This window comes from Oreochromis aureus, linkage group 3 (assembly GCF_013358895.1).
Source record: "Oreochromis aureus strain Israel breed Guangdong linkage group 3, ZZ_aureus, whole genome shotgun sequence".
NCBI lineage: Eukaryota > Metazoa > Chordata > Actinopteri > Cichliformes > Cichlidae > Oreochromis > Oreochromis aureus.
In genome coordinates this window covers 101,598,625-101,626,063 of record NC_052944.1, presented here as the reverse complement: position 1 = coordinate 101,626,063, position 27,439 = coordinate 101,598,625, and the positions used below count along the sequence as shown (strand labels likewise).

At 39.2% G+C, this 27,439-nt stretch overlaps 1 protein-coding gene and 1 long non-coding RNA gene across 2 annotated transcripts; both read left to right on the top strand.

Annotated features, from left to right (window-relative positions):
• The first annotated feature begins 4,704 nt into the window (after positions 1 to 4,704).
• LOC120438726 lies at positions 4,705 to 5,437 on the top strand. Its single transcript, XR_005612085.1, has 3 exons — positions 4,705 to 4,736; positions 4,834 to 4,949; positions 5,327 to 5,437. It is a non-coding gene; the product is annotated as an uncharacterized LOC120438726 (long non-coding RNA).
• Positions 5,438 to 20,792: 15,355 nt separating this feature from the next.
• Positions 20,793 to 22,550, top strand: LOC116336261 (E3 ubiquitin-protein ligase TRIM21-like). Its single transcript, XM_031760100.2, has one exon. The coding sequence runs from the start codon at positions 20,797 to 20,799 to the stop codon at positions 22,453 to 22,455; it is 1,659 nt and encodes a 552-aa protein (XP_031615960.2). The 5' UTR covers positions 20,793 to 20,796; the 3' UTR covers positions 22,456 to 22,550.
• Positions 22,551 to 27,439: the final 4,889 nt, after the last annotated feature.

The window sequence follows — 27,439 nt, the reverse complement described above, 5'->3', positions numbered from 1 at the left end:
ATGATGATTTACATCTACATCCCAAACAGTACTGGAAGCAGAAGCAGCCTGTGCAGGGGCACCCCTGCACAGGCGGGTCTTAAGTGTCTTTTTAAAGATATCAACAGTGTCCACAGATCTTAGTGCCAGTGGAGGTGAGAGCTGCAGCTTTGGAGCCACAACCTTGAAAGCACAGCCACTGACTTAGACAGGCAGCCAAAATCATCAGTGATCCCTTTCACATTATTCACCTGCATTTCAATGGCTCCCCTCTGGGCGACGCCTCCACTACATTTCCTGCAAGACTGAGAGGAGGAGAGCCACCTTTGTCCCCAAAGCCAACCTGCTTTTTAACTCCAGCCAATAAGAACATTTCCCACACCAGAAACATAAACTATTCTATACTATTTTTTTTAATGCCGACACTTTATTCACTTTTAGTCACTTACAGTTATTTATTCACCTATTCAGTCACTTTAATCTTAAAACTGTGTAATTTTAAAACTGTTTATATACTGTATATTCTGTTTATTTATTATTTCACTCTTATTGCCAGTTTATGCCCTGTCCGTATCTGTAACATCATGTTGCTCTGTTGGATCTTAATCTTAGTTTTTCTGATTCTGATTCTGTCATCTTTGGTCTTTAAGCTGGACTAATGTACAGACAACAAGCTTTGATCACAGAGATCTCTGTATGACTGAAGTAGTTTACTGATATAGGGAAGTATCTGAGGGCTCTGAAATTGATCACCAAAATCTTAACGCCAGTGTAAGGCAGACAAAATGGTTCTCACATGGGACCTTTAGAGAGCCTGGTGAGAACCCTCGCAGCAGCAGCATTCTGAACCATCTGTAGGCGATGCAGGGATAATCTGCTCACACAGGGGAATAATGAATTATAATAATTAAAGCGGGATAAATGAAAGCATGTGTAATCATTTCCATTTTACTTTGAGAGACAACATGACAGATCGTGGCAGCAAACACAGGCACAATCTTGCCTGGCCAAGTGAGCTCCAGTTAGCACAATAAAAAATAGGGTCTTAGAGCAGGCCTGCTCTGATTGAGAGAAAGCCTCAGCAGAAGACACAGAGGGAAACTCAGAAATTACAGACACTGAATTTACTTTCACTCAGGTAGTGAAAACAGGTCCTCTGTCTACACAGAGTTAGCAAAAGGTTCCTTTTTACAGTTCTTAGGGATATAAGTAATATAACTAACAGGAATTGACTCATTATGATCTGTGACAGGGACTGAAAACAAGGTCTTCATGGAGGCAAGCATAGAATTACTAGAACCAGAGTGAGCACAGGAGATAAACCCCTTTCTGATTGAGCTAATTGAGTTATATTGCTGATTGTTTCAGACTGAGCTGCTTCAGAGACTCTTCCTGACTGAGAAGCATGAAAGTGAGTCTTTGACAGAGCACAAAAAGCAATCTTAGGAAATTCCGGCTATGAACCAGTCTTAGGAAGTTCTGGCTCATCGCCAAAAATAGATGCAGGTTCATATACGAAATCCACACGCACAGTTTTATTTTCAGCCAGTTCAGGAGAACAAAAGGATATGTTATTTAGATTTATTGGCTCAGCCAGTAAATGGACGTGGCACTGAGTTACGGGTTCAACACATTCAGACAGAGAAAAAGTCCAGAGGAAAAAAAACTAAATTACTGCCATTAAGGTGTCAGATAGTCCAGAGTCACAATGTTCAAGGGGAGCTGCAGAGTCAAGCTGTGGCTGTGCAGAGACCACAGCTTCAGCAGGCTGAGCCTGTGACAGGAGGCTGAAAGAGGAGCGAGGAGGCTGGCTACAGGCACCCCTCAGCTGAGCTGGGTTGGATACCGGTGGGAGAGTAAAAGGAGGAGCAGGATGTCTGCAGAGAGCCCAGAGAGCCAAGCAACTTCGGGACGCAAGACTGTCAAAATACAACAGGAAACACTGAGATGCACACCTAAGATACAACGGGGGTGAGGGATCGACAGAGAGGGATATCATATCCAGCATACTGACAAACAGATGCCAACAGAATCAATAAACTGATCCGCAAGGCAAGTAATGTTGTGGGGTTGGAGCTGGTCTCTTTAGGGTGGTGTCTGAGAGGCGGATCATTCCTGCCTGTGGATATCTCTGTACAGCTCTTTCTGAGACTCTCCATTCAGTTTGGGACTTATATTATTTTTCAATCACTTTCCATAAAATAGGAGACTGACAAAAAAAATTATGGTCAGATTATGTGAATTTTGTAAGTTTGAGGTTTGTTCATTTTCAGAGTTTTGAATGCAGAGCTAAAACTTTGGCTCCGTCCTAAAACTCTTCACTAAGTCCTCACATGAATTCCTGGTCCTCAGTAATGCTTCATTAGATTTCACTGAAAACAAAGCATAACTGAACTGTCTTCATTTCTGGCTTCAACTGTCTGACTGACCTGTTCTCACAGCATTTTAAAATAGAACCGAAAGTCCGGTTAAAATCAGCTCAGATCTGTGCAGTCATGAGCAGAGCTGCTGCTATTTTCAGAGGTTTGTCACAGTTGCACAATAACTGCTTCTGTAGATGAAAGAAGTTCTCTCTTGATAAAGTTTGACTGGGGATGTATTGGCTGACTCACATTTAAGATCAAGATTTAATCTTGCATATTCCAAACGGGAGCTGATATCCTTCTACATCCAGCCAAACTTGTTAGCCTCTCACAGTTACTTGACATCTGCACCTCTGCAGCTCTTCCTCATGCTGTTTCTGACTGCAGATTAAAGAGTACTGAGTATATCAAGCTCAAGTGTTATTTTCATATACAGGTAAGGTGGCACATTACTACCGGCAATGAAATTCTTAAGCTCAGAGCCCCCTTGGTGTTTCACAAAGAAAAATTACACACAAGTAGCAAATAGATAAGAGATTGAACTGTACAAATAAATAAAAGTTAATATTAATTTTAAAAAATTACAATAAATAAATGCAGATCATTAAAACTACTGTATATGCATATACAATGTGATTGTGCAAAATAAACTGTCCTATATTTCAGTAGTTTACTATCCTGATGGCTTGTGAGTAGAAACTGTCCCTGAATCTGCTGGTTTGGGTGTAGATCTTGCTGTACCATGGGAAGGGTGTATGGGTGGGGTGGCTGGGGATAGTGAGGGTCCTCTGAGCCTTCCTCTTACAGCGCTGTGAGTAGAGGTCCTGGATGGCTGGCAGTTCAGACCTGCTGATACTCTGTGCTGATCTGACCACCCTCCATAGAACGGCTGCCATATCATGATACAGGCAGACAGAATACTGTCGATGCTGCATTGATAGAAATTGGTGAGTATTTTGCGGTGAATGGCAAACCTGATGGAAGTGCTTTGGCAACAGTGAAACCCACTCATGTTTTCATTCATGTTGTAGTTGAACTTGGAAGCTTTGCTTTTACTGGTCTCTGGAATATGTGTCACTCTGTATATTATCCTCCACTTTGCTCAATGCAGTGATAAACTGTTACTGCCCGGTACAATCGATAGAAAAGAATGAGTTTCAGAGTGCAGCACGCACAACATCATCAGTGAACTTATTTCTGTTTAAAATTAGCTCATTAGTCAAGAGATAACACAGATCCACCACTCTGTGTGCACACTACCCAAGGAGACACTCCTGACCCTGAGTGCTGCAGGAATGTGGAATATCACTCCTCTGGTGGTGAAGGAACTGGAGGTAAAGAAGGGAATGAACCAGTACATCACTGAAGCTATTCAGGAGCTTTCACCAGAGTCACAGAGTCACATTTGAAAATCTTAGAAATGTGGTATCTAACCAGATACTTTGGATGGCAGGTTCTTGGCCTCCAGTAACACTGTGAGGAACCTTGAGAGTTTTTCAATGTGCATATTAAATAAATATGTAGGACTGATTTCTTCCTTTGGTGCACTAGTCTGCTGATTATCTCTCGATAATGTCACCCTTTCAAATCCAAATCAATCCCAATAGTCAATCCTATATTTATTAGCATAGAAAAGGGAAATTACAGAGTAATATTACAATCAAGAAACATGGAACCGCTGTTTGATTATGTGCCTGCATAGGTTCCTTACCACGGTCCAGACATTTGCACGTTACCAATTCAAAATTGTCCATAGTCAACCTGTCTATGGGGCTAGAATGATTCCGTGTTAAAATGAAAGTGAAAATCTATCTATCTATCTATCTATCTATCTATCTATCTATCTATCTATAGTGAAAAAAGATTAATTAAAATTGTACTCTTTTTTTCGCTTACAATTGTTTTTTTCAGTTGCACTTCTTTTTTTTCAGTTTCAATTTGCTGGCACTGTTTTAGCGTCTGGGTGGCAGGCTTGAGGGGCGGGGCTTCAGACCCGCATGTATTTGCACACATTATAGAGGCAGATACTAGTGCTGACCAAGCTGCAATCCTCCTCTCTTCCCCTCTTTCAATGGCTGCGTCAAGTTCCTGTGCACCCTCTAAACCGCAGGCAAGTAATGATTTTTCATCATCCTTCTTTGCAAATTCCATTGGATTGTACATTTGCTTACCTTTTTTGTTTAGCCTATTCGTTGTAGCAGGCTAGCCTACCGGTAATATTTGCTCTTGTTAGGAGTTGGAGGCCAGTGTTGTAGCAGTGGCACAAGATCTCATGAACAAGTTAATATTCACATAAAGTATTCAGCAACCTCATACCACAGTGCAGCAAAATGCAGAGCAGTCTCATGAGTGCTGGGAATGACAAGCCCAGACCCCCAAACAGTCCAGGAGATGGTAAGGTTAGTAATTGTATGGAAAAATTATACTTTTAATTATTTTGATTGGTTAAAAAAAAAGCATATAAAAAGTTATTTCTGCTTGTCATTTCCAGGCTTTTCCCCTCTCCAAAACAATGACATGACTGTAGAGGTCCTTTATAATTGGAGCTACATTCACCCTGCGGGGATCAAGCAGGACTCATGATCTTCACCAGCAGCTCCCTCAAAGGTAAATGTTCAGAGCTCCACTGTAGGAAGATGGATAAACCCAGCAGTTCATGAACGTGATGGAGACCTTTTCTTTGTGTAATGTTAGAAGTACGTGTAATGTTAAAAGTTAGAAGTGTTTCATTTGTTCTATATTTTGTCACGTTGCAGGCTTTTTCCAAACCTGATTTGCTTGAAATGCTGTCTGATTTATAATAAATAAGAAACAGAAATGTAACATATACATAAACACATGTCATATATAAATATGACATCTGTTTAAGCCTTATACTGTGATCTGAAAGGTAAATTTGCATGCTGGAAGCAGCTTTGTTGGATTTGTCTTAACTTGGTAAAATATAGCGCAAATCTTTTTTTCTTAAATCTGCTTTCTTACAGGTTCAAACAGCGTGGTCTTTTTCTCAAGTGAAACTGAATTCGTCCTGTCTGGGAAAACACAGGTTACCCCTGGAATGTCCTTTTATCAAAAAACATTTGTTGACTTTTCACCACCATTTGTTCCGCTAGAAGCTAACTGTCATGGTTCTGGGTCCGTTGGACCCAGTATTTTGAGTTCCTTATGTTTTGGTTTATTTTGCATGTTTGAGTGTGTTGGGGTTGTCTGGGGTTTTGATTATTTTGCGATATATTATATTACTGTGATTCTGGGTTTGGGTTTTTGTTCGCAGGTTTTATGTTCTCATGTTTTGTGTGGGTTTAGTTCCATGTGTCTCTCAGTGTCGGGTCTGCGTCTTTGTGTAGTGATCTCTTGTTTCCCGTTTTATTATGAAGGTCTGCGTCTTAGGTGTATGGGTTCGGTTTTACCTCTTGTCTCGTCTTGTTAATTACTCCCAGCTGTGTCCACCACCTGTGTGTAATCTCCCTGTGTTTCTCTGTGTGTATTTAAGTCGCGTCTTCTGTCTTTGTAGTTGCTGCTTCGTCTGTGTTGTTTACCTCGGCTTCCCTGCGTCTCTTCATCCGTCCTCCCTGCATCTACGTTTCGGGTTTGTTTTGTTAGTTTGTCCAGTTTAGGTTTTCTTAGTTTCTAGTTCACCCTCGCCACCGCTGTTTGTATTTTCTTCTGTTAAATAAACTCACCTGCACCAGAGCTGCCGCATCTTGGGTCCTCCCTACTACTCCACACGTCTGCCACACCGGACGTGACACTAAACATGTACAGACATGTGTGGACATTCATGCTCCCCTCCAGACCTGTCACGTTTGCTAGTTCATGTCCTTGAATATTTTGTGGTGCTTAAGGTTTGAGGCAATAGTGATATATTGAGTTTGATGTAATCTTTAAAACATAGTTGTTTAATCAACAGACAATGTATTATTTAATTCTGTTTTATCATGTGTGACAATTATTTTTGTCTTCAGTGTGAGTTTGAGTGGAAATATTTTGTTAAGGATGATCTGGATGGATGACATTTAATGTTGCTTTATCCTGGCACTATAGAAAATAAAGCCGTATGGGAGTATAACTATTTAAGTTAGACAATGTTGCTGTTGTGGAGTGGATGTCATGGTCCGACAGCCCTTGCCTGGCTGCCTGCCCATGTGTTATTGTGTGCATGTTGCTCCCTTCCTCTCTCTCTCTCTCTCTCTCTCTCTCTCTCTCTCTCTCTCTCTCGTAACGTATATATATATATATATATATATATATATATATATATATATATATATATATATATATATATATATATATATGTATATATATATATATATATATATATATATATATATATATATATATATATATATATGTATATATATATATATATATATATATATATATATATATATATATATATATGTATGTATATATATATATATATATATGTATATATATATATATATATATATATATATATATATATATATATATATATATATATATGTATATATATATATATATATATATATATATATATATATATATATATATGTATATATATATATATATATATATATATATATATATATATATATATATATATATATATATATATATATATATATATATGTATGTATATATATATATATATATATATATATATATATATATATGTATATATATATATATATATATATATATATATATATATATATATATGTATATATATATATATATATATATATATATATACGTATATATATATGTACGTATATATATGTATATATATATGTATGTATATATATGTATATATATGTATATATATATATATATATATATATATATATATATGTATATATATATATATATATATATATATGTATATGTATATATATATATATATGTATATATATATATATATATATATATATACGTATATATATATATATATATATATATATATATATATATATGTATGTATATATATGTATATATATATGTATGTATATATATGTATATATATATATATATATATATATATATATATATATATATATATATATATATATATATATATATATATATATATATATATATATATATGTATATGTATATATATATATATATATATATATATATATATATATATATATATATATATATATATATATATATATATATATATATATATATATATATGTATATATATATATATATATATATGTATATGTATATATATATATATATATATATGTATATGTATATATATATATATATATATATATATATATATATATATATATATATATATATATATATATATGTATATATATATATATATATATATGTATGTATATATATATATATATATATATATATGTATATATATATATATATATATATATATGTATATATATATATATATATATATGTATATATATATATATATATATATATATATGTATATATATGTATATATATATATATATATGTGTATATATATGTATATATATATGTATATATATGTATATATATATATATATATATATATATATATATATATATATATGTATATATATATATATGTATATATGTATATATGTATATATATATATATATATGTATATGTATATATGTATATATGTATATGTATATATATATATATATATATATATATATATATATATGTATATGTATATATGTATATATGTATATATATATATATATATATATATATATATATATATATATATATATATATATATATATATATATATGTATATGTATGTATATATATGTATATATATGTATGTATATATATATGTATATATATATATATATATGTGTATGTATTGAACTGTTGCACCTTTACCGCACTGTAAATAAATCCACTGTCTTCTCCCAAAGGAGTCCTGCATACGAGTCCTGTTTCCTACACCTACCCTGACAGTGGAAGACCTATTTGCTTTTTAGACTGTGGTCTGAACAGCAAATTTAACTGTTAGAAGCAGCATTCCTGGATTTGTTTTTAATTTGATAAATGTGTGAATCTTTTCTTAAATCTCTTTTTCACAGGTTTTAACTGTGTCGTCTTTTTCTCAAGTAAAGTGGAGTTTTTTTGTCTGTATGGAAAAAAGGTGACCAGGACACTTGGAATGTATCCTTTAACAAAATAAAAGTCTTATGGCCACCATTTTTCTGTGAAAAGCTCGACATGCACGGACATTAGTTTGTGTGCACTCCCCTCAGACCTGGCATGTTTGCTCGTTCGTGTCCTTGATAACTAAACTCAGAATTTTATGGATCTAAATGTTTAGAGACACTAGTGAGGTACTGACCTATGTGTTTCTTTAAAATGTAGATGTTTAATTCTAGGCTACATCTCGTATTGAGTCTGTTTGTCATATGAATAAGAATCAGAATACTTTATTGATCCCTAGGGGAAATTATTTTGGTTACAGTGCTCCAGTATAAACAGTAACAAAGAAAGTAGGACAAAGTAAGTAGGGCTGGGCAATATGGCCAAAAGTCCATACTGCGGTATAATTTGAAGCATGTGTGGTAATGATATATATCGCGATATCTAAGTATTATTTTCTTCTGTATATCGTATTTTCTGCAGTATAAAGTGCACTTAAAATCCTTTAATTTTCTCAAAACTCGACAGTATGCCTTATAATCCGGCGCGCCTGTATGATCTCTGGTTGTGCTTACTAACCTCAAACAGATTTTATGTGGTAGACGGCGCTCAAAAATATGTCAAAAATGTTTTAGTATGACTTTGATAAGCTACCATGCCGCACTACTTGATGGACTGTCGGAGCGTTATGACAACCGTAGTCAGGAGTCTCGCAGAGTGTTGGATGAACTGATATCGTCGTGTTGGTGTTGTTCCCAGATCATCATGAAAATGTTGTTCCAGGTTCAACATTGCAAGTGACCAATCACATTGTTGTGACGTTATTCTTTTGCGTGCCAAGCCATTCGTGGATTTACGAAATTCCAATGTTGCAAGGACAATATCAATTCTGCTTACCGTTTATTAAAGGGTTAGGGTTAGGGTTAGGGTCAGGGTCCGTTGATCGGCGGACAGAGGTGGTTTCTCACAGCTTAAGTACAGTTTTTTGTTTTACGGCGGTTTTTCCCGAAGTCGCAAAAGTCTGACGTGTCCCTCTGTCCTTCCAGATGTTGTCAACAACTCAACCTTCAGCTGATAAGAGCTGGAACATCTGCAGCTGACACAGCTCAGTGTGGACAACACAGGGTTAATGTGGGAGCAGCTGTCACATTGAATCATATTGATTTGCCTTAAATCAAGATGCCAATGATGAATCAAACATCTGGATCATCATCTCACTGCACTCACACTGAAACCTGCAGAGCTCCTGCTGACACACTCTTGGTTATGTGACTGTGCAGACAGACTCACACAGAGCTCAAAGCAGGAAGTGGAAATCAGGCTGAAGATGGACTCATAGGATATTTACTGAATATGATTTTGAAATCTCAATGAATCACTACAGAACCATTACAAGCATTACATCTGACTGTATACATGTTTATATGTATATGTGTATGTTTATTAGGACATGGAAAATAATGAAACTGACATTTTTCATCATGTCTGCACTTTGACACAAACTCAACAGTGATATTTGTATTTCTGCAGCAGCAGTAATGACAGAGAAATCATTTCTTGAAGAAAATCTGCTGTTCATTTCTTCACATCTGACTTCAAATGTCATAAATCGAGTATTTGGGGCTTTGATGAGTTGAATCAATGATCTGGATTAGATTAGATAGATCATTGATTAGAGATCATACAGAGATCACATCAGAAATGGTCTAGCAGTACAACAGCTAACACATGGATGTGAATAATTACAGAAGAACACTAAAAGTTTCATATGAATTGTGGGTAATATGCAATAATGTTTCAGCTAGCATAAGATCTAAACATAGACTGAACAGCTCACCGAGGACATTTATCATCTGACCTCACATAAGCACACGTTCATCAATTAATTATTGTCAAAGTTTCTGATCTCCAGTCAACTCTCCTCCATCTCAGATTGCAGCTCCGCCTCCTCAGCCCTGATCCTGTCTGATTGGATGCTCTGCTCTCATTTCTTTTTGTATTTGCTCTCATTGGTTCTCCACACTCTGGACTCTGTTCAGATTTTTAAGTGTGTCTTTTTTAGGAGGGATACACTTCCTGTTGTCAGGCCTGTGATGTGTCTTAATGTCTGCTGGTGGACAGAGGAACAGCCACAACCACAGGTGAGTTTCCCACCCAGAAACAGAGCGTGAACATCACCTCTGTCTGCGCTGTGTTGGTCACAAGGTTTGTTCTGGGCTTTTAAGTGGAGGGCTGGAACTTGTTGAGTGATGGAAGCTGAGAGCTGTGTTTGCATATGCTCGTGTTACAGGATGTTGGCTGCTGTGAAAGCTGAATGCTCTCTGGTTAGAAGTGATGTCACACATTAGGATAACTGTGCTCGCTCTCTGTCAGAGTACCAGGTCCTCGCTTTGACCACATGACTCTCAGTACACAGCATGATGTGTGCTCTGTAAACAGGAAGCAGAGGAGCAGGACTGAGGTAAACCTCTGAGGGATCAAATTGAGACTGAGCTCTCGATGTTTCCACATGTTTCTGCTCTGCCGTGTGTTTGATGATTATTTCAGGTGTAGATGATGGAATATGACCATACTGATGTGAGCCTGCTTTTCTGACAGCGCCTCACCTCTCTGTGCTGCCCCCTGCTGGCTCTTATCATTACTTAGCGCAGACATTCCCAAAGTGTGGGGCCCGCCCCCTAGGGGGGGCGCAGAGCCATTGCAGGGGGGGCGCGGCATGAAAGAGGGGGGGAAACAAAACGCTTGGACACTGCAAGCACGGGGCGGCCACAGAAACGCAAAGCAGGAGATGAAGCATCGCTGAATATGTTTCCAAACCAACTTCATTCTAAGCCAAAGACTAGAAAATATGGTGAAGCATATCTTCCCTTTGGCTTCACCTGCACAAGTGCGGAGGTAGGTCTCCCCTGCAGAATTGGTTTTCCCTGTGTCGGGAGCAGCGCTGGGCTGTTCAAATCACAGACAAACAGTATCTCACAGCTGTTTATGTTTTTGAACCCATTTTGCACAGAGTGACATTTTTTGAAATGTATTGATAGCAATGTTGAATATTATTAAACAGGGAAAAAAAACCAACTACACGTAAAATGATTACACCGTGATGCCTCTGCCTTTCTAAATGGAGGGACAGTAACTGCGTGTGTATATGTAAGCATGTAAAACCTGCAGATAGTCAGATTAACAGTATTTTGTCTCTATCTGCCATTCTGCAATTCATCTCATGTAAACAATAACGTGGCGCACAGCGTGACGTGAAAAAAGGCACATACCTTTGACGTTGCGTGATGAACTCTGTATTCCTCGTCCACACGTAAACGCAAAAAAGGAGTTTAAAAAAATCTCAGTTTTCGGTGATTCGAAATGCCTTTTACGTGTGGCCGAAACAGCTGCACTTTCAAAAATACCCGTGTAGGTGCGGACGTAGCGTGAAAGTGTTAGTAGTTTATTTTATTACTACCTGTAATTTATTGCAGATTACTTGTATTTGCTTAATTTTTTACTAAATGTTTGAGGTGTGAAATAAACCGCGATGGAGCAAAATATGGGTGTGTGGTTGGAGGATGTGCGTGTGCGTGTGCGCGTGTGGGGGGGTGGGGGGGTACATTTTTCTTGTAAACAAAGGGGGGCCCGGCAAAAAAAGTTTGGGAACCACTGACTTAGCGAGTCCTTGATACACTTACTGCCACTTTATTAAGTACAGCTTTCTAACACAGGCTCAGACTCAGCCAGACAGAGAGCTCCATTCAAGCTTTGCTGCCATCAGTAATAATTCTTCAAATATAATCATCAGTGTTTGAGCAGTTATGATATCAGGGACAATCTAGACACGTGTGACAATACTGAACATGTCACATGACACACTTTAATAATCATGTGATCCACCCTCAGTCTGCACTTTCAATCATGACTTTAACATGGTAAATGAGCTTTGAAGAAACATTCAGTGAAATAAAGCTTTCATCACAGGAATCATTTGAGCACCAGATGAACTTTGCAAAGATTCAATGGATTTATCTTCTGTTTCAGATCAGCTTTGATCACTTAGAGCCATCTTTAGTCCGTTTTTTCTAACTTCTCACTCACTAACATCTCATATGATTTCGGATTCTTGCTGTTCCCCACCTGCCGTGTAGGTGGCCTCAGTGTGTTCCCACTGTTTCCAGTCATCTGACCCGTCCTCCATCAGCACACTTGTTCAATATGATATTCGATGAAAATAGTTCAAAGTCATCAGATCAATTCAAACATTTAATTTCTCTTATTTTGAGAAGTTCTTTTTGAATTTTAATCTCAGCGACATGTTTCAAATATTTGGCTCAGGGCCAACAAAAGGCTGTGACCGCATTGGCCAACCTGCCCAGAAGGTTTAATTTAATGCCAACATGACCAGATCCATGTTTGGATATTTACATCATTCAGTCATTTTATTCACACAACATCTTCAGTCTGAATGAAGTTCAGGTGTTGCTGCTGCTCACTGATTGGACTGTTGGTTTCAGCTCTGGTCTCTGTCTTTACTGCACAGGTGAAGGTAGAAAGTGTGACTGGATCTATAGACTGGAAACAGGGAAACTCACTGTGACTATTTGCAGTATAAAAATTTTTCTTCCAAACACAGTCAGCAGTCTGGGTGTGACGGTATTAGATGTATCAGATGTCTGTTTACACTGGCAGATACAACAAGGCTTCATGTTAACAAGGTGAATTTTACTCTGAACCAGCCTGAAGTAACACACACTGAATTAAATTGTAAAACCAAAGATCTGTTTCTACACATTAAAGTCTGTACATGATCTAGATACATTAAACATGTCAGGCTTAATTTGTCTTCATCAGATTTTTCTCATTTCCAGAAATCTTGTGATTTCATGTGTGCTTCTTTTTCACTTTGTGTTTATACAACACTTTGCTTTAAACTATGACATATTATTCATCTCTGGCTCGCTTCCACGGTATGTCTTTGTGCTGTCTTCCTTCTTCCTTCCTTCACCCCAACCGGTTGCGACAGATGGCCGCCCCTGAGCCTGATTCTGCTGGAGGTTTCTTTTGCAATCCAAGTTTATTTAAAAAGCATTTTAAACAGCCAATACAGGACCAAAGTGCTGGACATTAAATGAGTTAAGAACAATAGATTAAAAGAAAAAGAGCTAAAAATAAAAATTAATAAATAACATAATACTTACATATTAAAACAGCCCTTAATTAGTTATTAAAAAACAAAACAACAACCACATCTCATATGGTGTCAAAGGCCAGGGTGAAGAGATGTTTTTCAGGTTTTCAGGAGTGATTTAAAAACAGGCAGAGAAGAAGTCTAATCTCTAAAGCCAGATCGTTCCACAGTTTTGGAGCTGCTAAAGCAAAAGCATGATCTCCTCTAAGTTTACGCTAATTTCTGGGTGTACAAGGCTGTAGCAGCTCAGAGAGATAAGATGAGAAAGACAGTATCTCTACTTTCAAGATTAGGCTTCAAACTTTCCTTTTTGCTAAAGCATATAGTTAGGGCTGGACCAGGTGACCCTGAATCCTCCCTTAGTTATGCTGCAATAGACGTAGGCTGCCGGGGATTCCCATGATGCATTGAGTTTTTCCTTTCCAGTCACCTTTCTCACTCACTATGTGTTAATAGACCTCTCTGCATCGAATCATATCTGTTATTAATCTCTGTCTCTCTTCCACAGCATGTCTTTATCCTGTTTTCCTTCTCTCACCCCAACCGGTCGCAGCAGATGGCCCCGCCCCTCCCTGAGCCTGGTTCTGCCGGAGGTTTCTTCCTGTTAAAAGGGAGTTTTTCCTTCCCACTGTCACCAAAGTGCTTGCTCAAAGGGGGTCATATGATTGTTGGGTTTTTCTCTGTATTTATTATTGTACGATCTACTATACACTATAAAGCGCCTTGAGGCAACAGTTGTTGTGATTTGGTGCTATACAAATAAAACTGAATTGAATTTAATAGATGGAGCTAGGCTGTGGAAAGTTTAAAAGCAAATAAAAGAATTTTAAAGGGAACCCTAAAAGGAATGGGCCTTCAGTGAAGTGAAGCTAAAATAGGGTAAATGTGCTCAAACTTTCGAGTGCCAGTTAAAAGACAAGCTGCAGCATTTTGCTCCCTCTGTAGATAATTGATGTATGAAGCACTGACCCCTATATAAAGTGAATGACAGTAATCCAGGTGAGTGCTAACAAAGACGTGGATAACTGTCTCAAAGTGCTGCTGTGAAATAATTGGCTTCATTTTAGCAAACTGCCTCAGCTGAAAGAAGCTTGATTTTACCACTGCCTTAATCTGAATGTCAAGCTGCAGTTCACAGTCCACTTTGACTCCCAGGTTTGTCACAGTTCGCTTAACATATTGGGCTAAGGAATGTAAATACACAATGGGGGTCTCAGTGGGGTTACCAAAAATCATCACCTCAGTCTTTTGTTGTCATTGAATTTTAAAAAGTTAATGTCATTACTTCAATGTCATAAAGACACTGAAGTAATGAGTGTATGGAATATGAGCCTTTTTTCTTTTGATGGAAACAGATCTGACAGTTATCAGCATAAAAGTGAAATGCAATGCCGTGCTTTCTCAGTATAGAAAATAAAACTTATTTGATTGAATGAAAGACTAAATTATCTGAAGAATTTGGTGAAGCATGGTATCTAGAGTAGGTGGCACTCATGGGAATAAGTTTCTGTAAAAGAAGATCCATCCATCCATCTTCTTATCTTATCCGGGGCCGGGTCGCGGGGGCAGCCTAGGCAGAGAAGCCCAGACCTCGTTCTCCCCAGCCACCTTCTCCAGCTTCTCCAGGGGAACACCAAGCCGTTCTCAGGCCAGCTGAGAGATATAATCTCTCCAGCATGTCCCCGGTCTGCCCCGGGGCCTCCTCCTGGTGGGACATGTCCAGAACACCTCACCAAGAAGGTGACCAGGAGTCAGATGCCCGAACCACCTCAACTGGCTCCTTTTGATGTGGAAGAGCAGCGGCTCTACTCTGAGGCTCTCGTGGATGGCTGAACCTCTCACCCCATCTGTAAGGGAGAGGCCAGCCACCCTTCAGAGGAAGCCCATTTCCGCCACTTGTATCTGCGATCTTGTTCTTCTGGTCACTACCCACATAGGTCAGGGTAGGGACGTAGATCAACTGGTGAAGTCAGCGTCCTCAGTGTCAGCATCACTGCAGCCGCAGCACGAATCCGTCTGTCGATCTCCGACACTGACTTCTCCCGTGACTCGTGAACAAGACCCTGAGATACTTAAACTCCTCCTCTTGGTGCAAGAACTTGAGCCTGATCCGGAGTGGGCACACCACCCTTTTCCGGCTGAGGACCATGGCCTCAGATTTGGAGGTGCTGATTCTCATTCCCACGGCTTCACACTCGGCTGTGAACCGTTCCAGTATGAGCTGAAAGTCATCACCCGACGAAGCCAACAGAACCACATTATACGTGAAAAGCAGAGGGGAGATTCTGAGACCGCCAAAGTGAAAGTGGCTACACCTAGAAACTCTGTCCATTAAAATTATGAACAGAATCTGTGACAAAGTGCAGCCCTGGCAGAGCCCATCACCCACCGGGAATAAGTCCGACTTATTATATAAGAAGAAGATTTGTGAAACACTCCTTTCCCGGGGACAAAGTGTTGAAAACGTGGATTAACTTGGTGGGTTCTATTAAATTCAGTTCTTTGTATTCTTTACGGCAAAGAAAGACACGGCTCAAAGTGGTCTAACTTAAAAAATGATCTTTAATTTTACATTTTCCGGAAAATGGAGACTGAGCACACACAGAAACGCCAGTTCAAGTCTGGGGCATTGGGAGCCTGTCTCACTATATATTTTGCAGCACGTCACCCATAGTTTCCATACAAACAACTCCTTATACTCAGTTCCTCTTTTCTGCGTCTGATTTATGAATAGGCCTGTGCACTAAAACTTCCTGTGCAGCTTGCAATAACTTCCCCTTTTTGAGGTCTGTTGCCAGGGCAACCTGTCACCCTTCGTCTAAACTTAGTTTCACTCTCTGTCTGCTACTAATATACTACAAAAACATGAAGTTCCTGTCTGCCTGTGACCTGGTCAAGTCTGGGCCTCTCATAAAACAATCTAATCAGCAAATAAGCATTAAAAATATATATGTGACAGTTTATTGTCATTACCAGTGTTTTGGGTAGCAAATATGGATACTGGAAAAATACCCCAGATATATAACAGATTGACTGTGGTGAGTGGTAAATGTAAGTTTAACAGGATCTATAAGATTGTAAACAGAGAAACTTCCTGGCTTTGAATGTTTGTATTGTGCATATTTCAATTGAAACAGTGTCAGCTGGGATCAGTCTGACCAGTTTGAAGGTAAATATACACAGTAATGAAGGACAGAAGGCTTCAGTCAGATTAACATAAAATAACAAGCTCAAAGACAGTAAAATGATCAGGATCCATTAAAAATGTCTCACTGATTTGATTTCTCTTCATTAATAATTTTTCTTGTTTATCTTTTGATAAAATTACTGTAATTGGAGGAAATCTGATTATGAATTAATAAATTAATTAATTGGTTGATGTTTTAAACATGAGCTTGTAAAAAAGTTAACATGACATCTGTTCAACAAGTCATGATGTATGTAATGAAAACTAATACTGAACACAGAAAATTCAAATTCAAATGTAATACGAATGAAACTAGAAAAAAAAATTGTGAAATGTTCCAGTTTCCAGTTAAATGGACTCAACTGCTGCTCCTGCTGAGCTCCTCCCACCTGTCCTGCTTCAGGTGGCGTCCCGCGTTCTTCCAGGAAGCAGCTCACCTGTGTGTTCGTGTTTAGTGTCCAGGTGTGGAGTGGAGCTTGTTGTTGGTGTGTGTGTTTGAAGAAACTGTAAGTTTTCTTTGTTTCCTCCTTTAACAGTTTGTCTTTAGGAACTTTGTTGTTTGTTCAGCTCAGGTTTGATTTCTTCACACAACAAACTGTGTTTTTATTTCTGGTCTCTCGTTTAAAGTCAGTGTGTAATGTTTTCCTGGCTAACATCAGCTGTGTGCAGCTTAGTTCCAGCACAAATCTGCCACTCCATAGTTCACGGTAATGGACTCACAGCTGGACCAACAAGGTCGAGTGTGTCCGCCATATTCTGTTAGTATGTGATCAGGGCTGTGTTGATCTGAGACTGTAGACATTAAAAATTCCATGGTAGAGATTGTAGCTGAATAAACAAGACTTTTGAGATAATGGGGTAGCAGGAGGAGAGAAGCTGCAGAGAGGCATGTAAGACTGCAACTCTGCTTCCTGGTTCCAACTCTGGATAGTCATATTTTGGGGGGTTTAATAAAGTGGTCCATATTTCTAGAAATGAGAGCTGCTCCATCCAAAGTGGGATGGATGCCATCCCTCCTAACAAGACCAGGTTTCCTCCAGAAGTTTTGCCAATTATCTATAAAGCCCACATCGATTCTGGGACACCACTCAGACAGCCAGCAATTTAAGGAGAACATGCGGCTAAACATGTCACTCCTGGCCTGATTGGGGAGGGGACCAGAGAAAACTACAGAGTCCAACATTGTTTTGGCAAAGTTACACACAGATTCAATATTGATTTTAGTGACCTCCGATTGGCGTAACCGGGTGTCATTACTGCCGACGTGAATTATGATTTTACTGAATTTTATGAATTTACATTTATCCTTTAGCCAGCAATTTTAAATTTCCCTCAATGTCGCCTGCTCTGGCCCCTGGAAGACAATTGACTATGGTTGCCGGTCTGTCTAGCTTCACATGTCTGAGAACAGAATCACCAATTACCAGAGTTTGACCCCCAGTCGGTGCGTCGCCGAGTGGGGAAAAATGGTTAGACACATGAACAGGTTGGTGGTGTACCTGGGGCTTCTGTTTAAGACTATGCTTCCTTCTCACAATCACCCAGCTGCCTTCTTTCCCCAGCTGTTTGGGGTCTGCCGGGGAACAGCTAGTCGGGCCTACGCTATCTTCGGCTGCACCAGCTACAGGGGCCTGGCTAGCTACGGGTGAATGAAGGGTGTGAAGCCGAATCTCCAATTCAGTAATCCTGGCCTCCAGAGCTGAAAATATAATACATTTGTTACAAGTATCATTACTGCTAAAGGAGGCCGAGGAATAACTAAACATCTTACACAATGAGCAGGAAAGCGCAGGAGGGACAGGTGAAGAGGCCATGATGCTAGCGCGCTGGCTACGAGCTAAGCTAGCTAAACAGTGAAGACACAATGAGTGAATATTTTGGCTATAAATCAGGTAGCGAGTACACAGAGAGTGTGCTTCAGATGAAGCACTACCACAAAATGACCCCGACTCCGGCCTCCACTCGCTGCCTTTTATTGGACAAAACAGTTACAATACGCACAAGCACCTCCCCTCGTAAAACCTCTCTTGGTTAGAAAGACAAGGCACTGTGTGTGTGTGTGTGTGTGTGTGTGTGTCATGGGGGTGTGTTTGTGTGACCTCCTGCTCACCAAAAGGGTCATAAAAGCAGGAAACTTACAACACAAGAAAAAGATCTGTCAGATAGGATGTATAAACAATAAAACCTCCCCCAGCACAGAGTGGCTGGAGACGTGGTCAGGATCAAAGGAATGGCTTTGATCCTACTGCTTGAACTAAGACTTTACAAATTTAAGAAACGCATTGACAACATTCAACAATTAGACTTAACAAAGATTATACTATGAAAAAAGAATGCATCTAAAAGTTTTTAATTAAATTGCTAAGCAGATAAGCTACTCAAAAATGCCACTTTGTTTGAGCAGGAACAGGAAGTGATACTCTACCGCAGAGAGAGCAAACACCAATGACAGCGCCACACGCATGTTTAATTTTTCTAATTTTAGAGATGTTGCACAAATGGAAGAAAGCAGTCTTACATATTTGTTTAATTTGTACATTGAAGGGCATTTCTTGGTCAAAAATGACTCCAAGGTTCCTCACAGTGTTACTGGAGGCCAAGGTAATGCCATCCAGAGTAAAAATCTGGTTACATACCACATTTCTAAGATTTTCAGGGCCGAGTACAATAACCTCAGTTTTATCTGAATTAAGAAGCAGAAAGTTAGTGGCCATCCAGGTCTTTATGTCTTTAAGACATGCAGTTTAACTAATTGTTGTTTATCTGACTTTCTGGACAGATAGAGTTGGGTGTCATCTGAATCTGCATGGTCTCCGCACACAGACAATCTGCGTTGCACACAAAAAATAATCTACACTGAATTGAAATAAAAATAAATATGTTAACAATTCATTCTGTTTTGCAGTGTGAGTCAGTCAGTGACCGGTGTCTGGCTGCTCCAACCAATGAGACAATTCACATTTGTATACACGCAGCTAATCAACGTTGTTGACAGCACCCTTATGTGCCGACACTGGTGTTTTAGCTAGAAAAGCGGCGTGGCTGACATTGAGTGAAGCCACGCTAATGACATTGTGTGCAACCATTGGAGATGTGAGCAGGATTAACAGAACAATTGTTGTTTATTTAAAAAAAACACCTTGGCTGCATTTTTAGGTAAATAGCTGCAAAAACTTTGTTGTTTGAACAAGATTTTTTTTCATTGTAAGTGGGCTAAAGCACTTAATTAAAAGTAGTCTAACATAAATGTAAATGCTGTAATTTGATTATTTTAATACACCATGTAACTTGGATGGATTCGATGCTGGTGTGACCACAATGCACACGTCTAATGTTGCTCACAGTGGTCCGAGGCTCAGTGAGTATATGTGTTTGCTCAGACACATGAAAAATTAGAGGGAACTTTGGTGGAGAGTCCCAGATTTTACGCCCTATGGGAGTGTACCCTCTATTGATCCTCTGCCTAATTACACAAGAAGGTGTCAAAATGTTTGTGGGTCACAATCAGCCAAGATTTCAGGTGAACCCATTGTGAAACCTAACCTCATCCTATCATGTGATTTATTGAGGTCAAAAAATGTGAAATTTGCTTTCCTCAAAGAGTGACCTTTGACCTAGACAGCTGAGTCTTGTCCTCTCCAGCTGGCTCTTCTATGTTGCACGATGTGTTTATGAAGTAGCTGTTTGGTCTCTCCAACGTCGAGGTCTGTGCATCCCTCGCTACACAGTACAGCATATACTACGCTGTTCAGTTTGTGTTTGGGATGAATCAGTTTGTGTCTGAGTGTCTGGCCAGGTCTCCACCAGTTACTCTTAGAACTGAAAAAGCTTCTCGGATGTAACGTCTTCAAGAAACTCAAAGAAGTCCAGACGCTTTGACGCTCGTATCTCTCTTTTCAAACATGACATTTAAAGTGAGTTTTGAATAAATAAATAAATGTGTTTCTTTTCTTTCTCCTTTTAGAGTGCAGACATGTCTGCTGCCAGCAATCTGCGATCTGAAGATCAGTTTCTGTGCTCTATCTGTCTGGATGTGTTCACTGATCCAGTCTCTACACCATGTGGACACAACTTCTGCAAAACCTGCATCAGTCAGCACTGGGACATCAATCAGAGCTGTCAGTGTCCCATGTGTAAAGAGACTTTCTACACTAGACCTCAGCTGAGGGTCAACACTTTCATCTCTGAGATGGTTGCTCAGTTCAGACGTGAAGCTCAGCAGAAAGCCAGCAGCTGCAGCTCAGAGCAACAAGGTGCCAAACCAGGAGAAGTTCCCTGTGACGTCTGCACTGGAACCAGACTGAAGGCCCTGAAGTCCTGCCTGGTGTGTCAGACCTCCTACTGTCAGACTCACCTGGAGCCTCATCTGACAGTGAAAGGCCTGAAAAGACATCAGCTGATTGATGCTGTGGAGAACCTGGAAGGCAGGATGTGCACGAAGCATGATAAACTTCTGGAGCTATTCTGTAAGACAGACCAGACATGTGTCTGTGTGATCTGCTCTGTTTTAGACCACAAGAACCACAAGTTTGTTCCTCTGAGAGAAGAATATGAAGGAAAGAAGGCAGAGCTGGGGAAGACAGAGGCTGAGATTCAGCAGATGATCCAGAAGAGACGACTGAAGATTCAGGAGATCACAGAGTCGGTGAAGATGAGTAAAGATGCTGCAGACAGACAGAAAGCAGAAGGTGTTCAGGTCTTCACTGCTCTGAAGGCGTCTTTTGAAAGACATCTGAAGGAGCTCATAAAGGAGATCGAAGACAAACAGGAAACTACAGAGAAACAGGCTGAAGGTCTCATCAAAGATCTGGAAAAGGAAATCTCTGAGCTGATGGAGAGAAGCTCTGAGGTGGAGCAGCTCTCACGCTCTGAAGACCACCTCCACCTCCTCCAAAGCTTCTCGTCCATGAAAACTGCTCCACCGACCAAGGACTGGACAGAGGTCAGAGTCCGTTCACCATCATATGAGGGGACTGTGGGGAGAGCTGTGGCTCAGCTGGAGGAGACAGTCTGGAAACCCATGAAGAAGAAGCTGTTAGAGGCTGAGCTGCAGAGGGTCCAGCAGTATGAGGTGGATGTGACTCTGGATCCTGATACAGCAAATCCTGCTCTCATTCTGTCTGATGATAGAAAACAAGTGTATCATAGTGATGCGAGAAAGAATCGTCCAGACAACCCAGAGAGATTTTCTTACTATGGTATTGTTTTAGGAGAGCAGAGTTTCTCTTCAGGCAAATTTTACTTTGAGGTTCAGGTTAAAGGAAAGACTAAATGGGATTTAGGAGTGGCCACAGAGTCGATCAACAGGAAGGGAGAAATCACACTGAGACCTCAGGATGGTTTCTGGACTGTAGTGCTGAGAAATGGAAATGAGTACAAAGCTCTTGCTGGTCCTTCAGTCCCCCTCTATCTTCAGCCTGGTCCTAAGAAGGTGGGGGTGTTTGTGGATTATGAGGAGGGTCTGGTCTCCTTTTATGATGTAGGTGCTGCAGCTCTGATCCACTCCTTTACTGGCTGCTCCTTCACTCACAAACTCCACCCATACTTCTGTCCCTGTAACAATGATGGTGGTAAAAACTCTGCACCTCTGATCATCTGTCCTGTCAATCAAACTGAGTCGATCAACGACTGATTTTATTTGATGAACTGATTGATTTTTCTTGAAGGGAAAAAATGAACATGTTTAGTGTAAATCCTCTACAGTCTCCATGTTTCTATAGAATCTGATTATCGGGGACTGTGATTCACATTTTGATCTGATTCTCATTGAATTTTATGCGAGCAGAAGAAAAGTTGAATCATGAAATGTTCCCACTAATAGACTCAAGCTGAAGAGCAAATATCAGAGAATAAATGTCAAAAAGCTTCATTTCAAAATAAAGTTTGTTAAATGCTTTGAGTGAATACAGAATCACGTGTGGGTGTTATAGGGAGCGTCCTCCCTATAAAAACTGACAAAAACATTAGTGTCCATTGTGCGTGGGAAGAAAACTTCTGTTTACAGTGAAAAAAAACCCCTTAACTTCCAAGCAAGCACAGAGTGCGCTACCACTGAATGGAAAATTCACAGAGAAACTTGCGGATTCTTCCACTGACCGCTGTGGCACACCTGCACCAAGGCAAACATCCGCCTACCCCACTCCTGCTTTGTTTGTTTGCTTTATTTATTTTCTGCTGTGTTTTACTTGAATCTATTTGAAAGACTGGGTGTAAAAACAAAAAGAAAATATTTTATTTAATGTGCTGGAATGTGCAGAAAATAGGTTTAAATGTTAAACAAATTTCTTCCAGTCAGAGAATGTTGCATATAATATATTTTTTGCTTGATGCATAAAGTTAAAACATTAAAACTAATAAAACAAGTTTTAAAAAGAGACTTTTCCCATTTGATTACATTTTGTATGATGGATTATGCAGAAAAAGTAGAATTGGGATGAAAGATCTGTCGCTTTATCACCTATTCAGGTTGTAAATCATGTTTTTCAAAAGTAAATAAGTAAGTAAGTAACTAAGTAATTAAATACTTTTGAAAATAAGTAATCAGTAAAGTAACAGGATTACCTTCGAGGGGAAGTAATCAGTAATTAGTTACTGATTCCATTTTTCAAGTGACTTGACCAACACTACAGATGACTGAGCACAACCAACACAGTAAAAGTGGCACAGAAACACACAAAGGGAGGAAGAGGAGGAAGGCTTCTCTTCATCCTTCCTGCCATCATTAATGAAGTTTAGCTGACAGACAGTATCTGAGAAAAATTATCAGGGATATCATTACAAATATTTATAATGCTGTTATTGATTCAATTCAATTCAATTTTATTTATATAACGCCAAATCACAACAAAAGTCGCCTCAAGGCGCTTTATATTGTACAGTAGATACAGAGAAAAGCCCAACAATCATATGACCCCCTATGAGTAAGCACTTTGGCGACAGTGGGAAGGAAAAACTCCCTTTTAACAGGAAGAAACCTCCGGCAGAACCAGACTCAGGGAGGGGCGGGGCCATCTGCTGCGACCGGTTGGGGTGAAAGAAGGAAGACAGGATAAAGACATGCTGTGGAAGAGAGACAGAGATTAATAACAGATATGATTCGATGCAGAGAGGTCTATTAACACATAGTGAGTGAGAAAGGTGACTGGAAAGGAAAAACTCAATGCATCATGGGAATCCCCGGCAGCCTACGTCTATTGCAACATAACTAAGGGAGGATTCAGGGTCACCTGGTCCAGCCCTAACTATATGCTTATCAAAAAGGAAAGTTTGAAGCCTAATCTTAAAAGTAGAGATAGTGTCTGTCTCATCTTATCTCTCTGAGCTGCTACAGCCTTGTACACCCACCCGTTCTCTTAGGTTAGGTCAGCCAGTCAGCTTTTCCTAAATGTACCCAGGACTTAGCGTAAACTCAGAGGAGATCATTCTTTTGCTGTAGCAGCTCCAAACCTGTGGAATAATCTGGCTTTAGAGATTAGACTCTTCTCTTCTCTTTATTATCTTTATTATTGCACAGCATTTCAGTCTTGCTCACCACTTTGTGACCTTTTTAATATAATGGCCTACATAAAACAATATATACAGAAAATAAGCACTAAGAATATATATTTATTCTTTAACATCTGCCTGTTTTTAAATCAATCCTGAAAACCTGAAAACCATCTCTTAACCCTGGCCTTTGACACCATGTGAGATGTGGTTGTTGTTTTGTTTTTTAATATCTATTTTTAATATAGGGCTGTTTTAATATGTAAGTATTATGTGTTTTATTTAGTTTTTAGTTTTTGCTGTTTTGTTTTATCTATTGTTCTTAACTCATTTACTGTGCAGGACTTTGGTCCTGTATTGGCTGTTTAAAGTGATTTTTAAATAAACTTGGATTGCAAAAGAAACCTCCTGCAGAACCAGCAGAATCTGTCGCAACCAGTTCGGGTGAAGGAAGGAAGAAGGAAGACAGCACAAAGACATACTGTGGAAGCAAGCCAGAGATGAATAATATGTCATAGTTTAAAGCAGAGTGGTGTATAAACACAGAGTGAAAAAGAAACACTCACATATGAAATCACAAAATTTCTGGAAATGAGAAAAATCTGATGAAGACAAATTAAACCTGACATGTTTAATGTATCTAGATCATGTACAGACTTTAATGTGTAGAAACAGATCTTTGGTTTTATCATTTAATTTGGTTTGTTTGACTTCAGGCTGTTTCAGAGTGAAATTCACCTTGTTAACATGAAGCCTTGTTGTATCTGCCAGTGTAAACAGACATCTGATATATCTAATACCGTCACACCCAGACTGCTGACTGTGTTTGGAATAAAACATTTTATACTGCAAATAGTCACAGTGAGTTTCCCTGTTTTCAGTTTATAGATCCAGTCACACTTTCTACCTTCACCTGTGCAGTAAAGACAGAGACCAGAGCTGAAACCTACAGTCCAGTCAGTGAGCAGCAGCAACACCTGAACTTCATTCAGACTCTGTTATTGAAGATGTTGTTGTGCGAATAAAATGACTGAATGATGTAAATATCCAAACATGGATCTGGTCTTGTCGGCATTAAATTAAAGCTTCTGGGCAGGTTGGAAATACGGACCCACCCTTTTGTTGGCCCTGAGCCAAATATTTGAAACATGTCGCTGATATCAAAATTCAAAAAGAACTTCTCAAAATAAGAAAAATTAAATGTTTGAATATTTGATCTGCTGACTTTGAACTATTTTCATTGAATATCAGATTGAACGGGTGTGCTGATGGAGGACGGGTCAGATGACTGGAAACAGTGGGAACACACTGAGGCCACCTACAGGGCAGGTGGGGAACAGCAAGAATCTGAAATCATATAAGATGTTAGTGAGTGAGAAGCTAGAAAAAACAGACTAAAGATGGCTCTAAGTGATCAAAGTTGATCTGAAACAGAAGATAAATCCATTGAATCTTTGGAAAGTTCATCTGGTGCTCAAATGATTCCTGTGATGAAAGCTTTATTTCACTGAATGTTTCTTCAAAGCTCATTTACCATGTTAAAGTCATGAATGAAAGTGCAGATCGAGAGTGGATCACATGATCATTAATGTGTGCCATGTGACATGTTCAGCATTGTCACAGGTGTCTAGATTGTCCCTGATATCATAACTGCTGAAACACTGATGATAATATTTAAAGATGGCAGCAAAGAAGCAATTGAGCTCTATTATTATTATTATTATTATCATTATTATTATTGTTATTTTTATTATTATATATCCTGGTTATGTGGATGCACTTTTCTATCTGTCAGTGCTGAAGCAGACATCACTGATCACATGATTCTGAGGGATGTTTCCAGCACCTCACTGAATCTGAGCCATGAAGATTTAACCTCCTAAGACCCAAACTCTTCCAAAGCATGCATTTTTAATTTCCCTTTGATATCTGGGCATATTGGCACCCGATGAATGTAAAAACAAAGAATTACCAGTTTTTTGTTTAACCTTATTTTTGTTTCTAAGAAAAATTAGATCCCCATATGAGGATATTTGTTTAAAATCTCAATAGAACAGTAGCAGTATAATGTCTTCGTAAGTGGATATCAGGCTCTTGTAGAGTAAAATTGAGTATTTTGGTCTAAATAACCCAAAATGTGATGTTCACATATGTGGATGCCAGGTCCTAGGAGGTTAAGGCAGCTCTGAAGGCAAAGCAGGTCTGAGCCTGTGTTAGAAAGCTGTGCTTAATAAAGTGGCAGCAAGTGTGTCAAGGACTCAGTAAGTAATGATAAGAGCCAGCAGGGGGCAGCACAGAGAGGTGAGGCGCTGTCAGAGAAGCAGGCTCACATCAGACTGGTCATATTACATCATCTATACCTGAAATAATCATCAAACACACGGCAGAGCAGAAACATGTGGAAACATCTGGAGCTCAGTCTCAGTTTGATCCCTCAGAGGTTTACCTCAGTCCTGCTCCTCTGCTTCCTGTTTACAGCGCACACATCATGCTGTGTACTGAGAGTCATGTGGTCAAACCGAGGCCCTGGTACTCTGACAGAGAGCGAGCACAGTTATCCTAATGTGTGACATCACTTCTAACCAGAGAGCCTTCAGCTTTCACACCCAGCCAATATCCTGTCACACTGAGCATGTGCAACCACAGCTCTCAGCTTCCATCACTCACAAGTTCCAGCCCTCCACTTTAAAAGCCCAGAACAAAGCTTGTGTTCAACACAGCGCAGACAGAGGTGATGTTCACGCTCTGTTTCTGGGTGGGAAACTCACCTGTGGGTGTGGCTGTTTCTCCCCTACAATCTCTGTCCACCAGCAGACATTAAGACACATCACAGGCCTGACAACAGGAAGTGTATCGCTCCTAAAAAAGACACACTTAAAAAGCTGAACAGAGTCCAGAGTGTGGAGAACCAATGAGAGCAAATACAAAAAGAAATGAGAGCAGAGCAGCCAATCAGACAGGTTCAGGGCTGAGGAGGCGGAGCTGCAGACTGAGGTGGAGGAGAGTTGACTGCAGATCACAAACTTTGACAATAATTCATTGATGAACGTGTGTTTATGTGAGGTCAGATTATAAACGTCCTCAGTGAGCTGTTCAGTCTGTGGTTAGATCTTATGTTAGCGCAAACATTA

Bases quoted from the DNA above. Each gene is read 5' to 3' on its own strand.
- LOC116336261 (XM_031760100.2), top strand. From the start codon at position 20,797: ATGTCTGCTGCCAGCAATCTGCGATCTGAAGATCAGTTTCTGTGCTCT.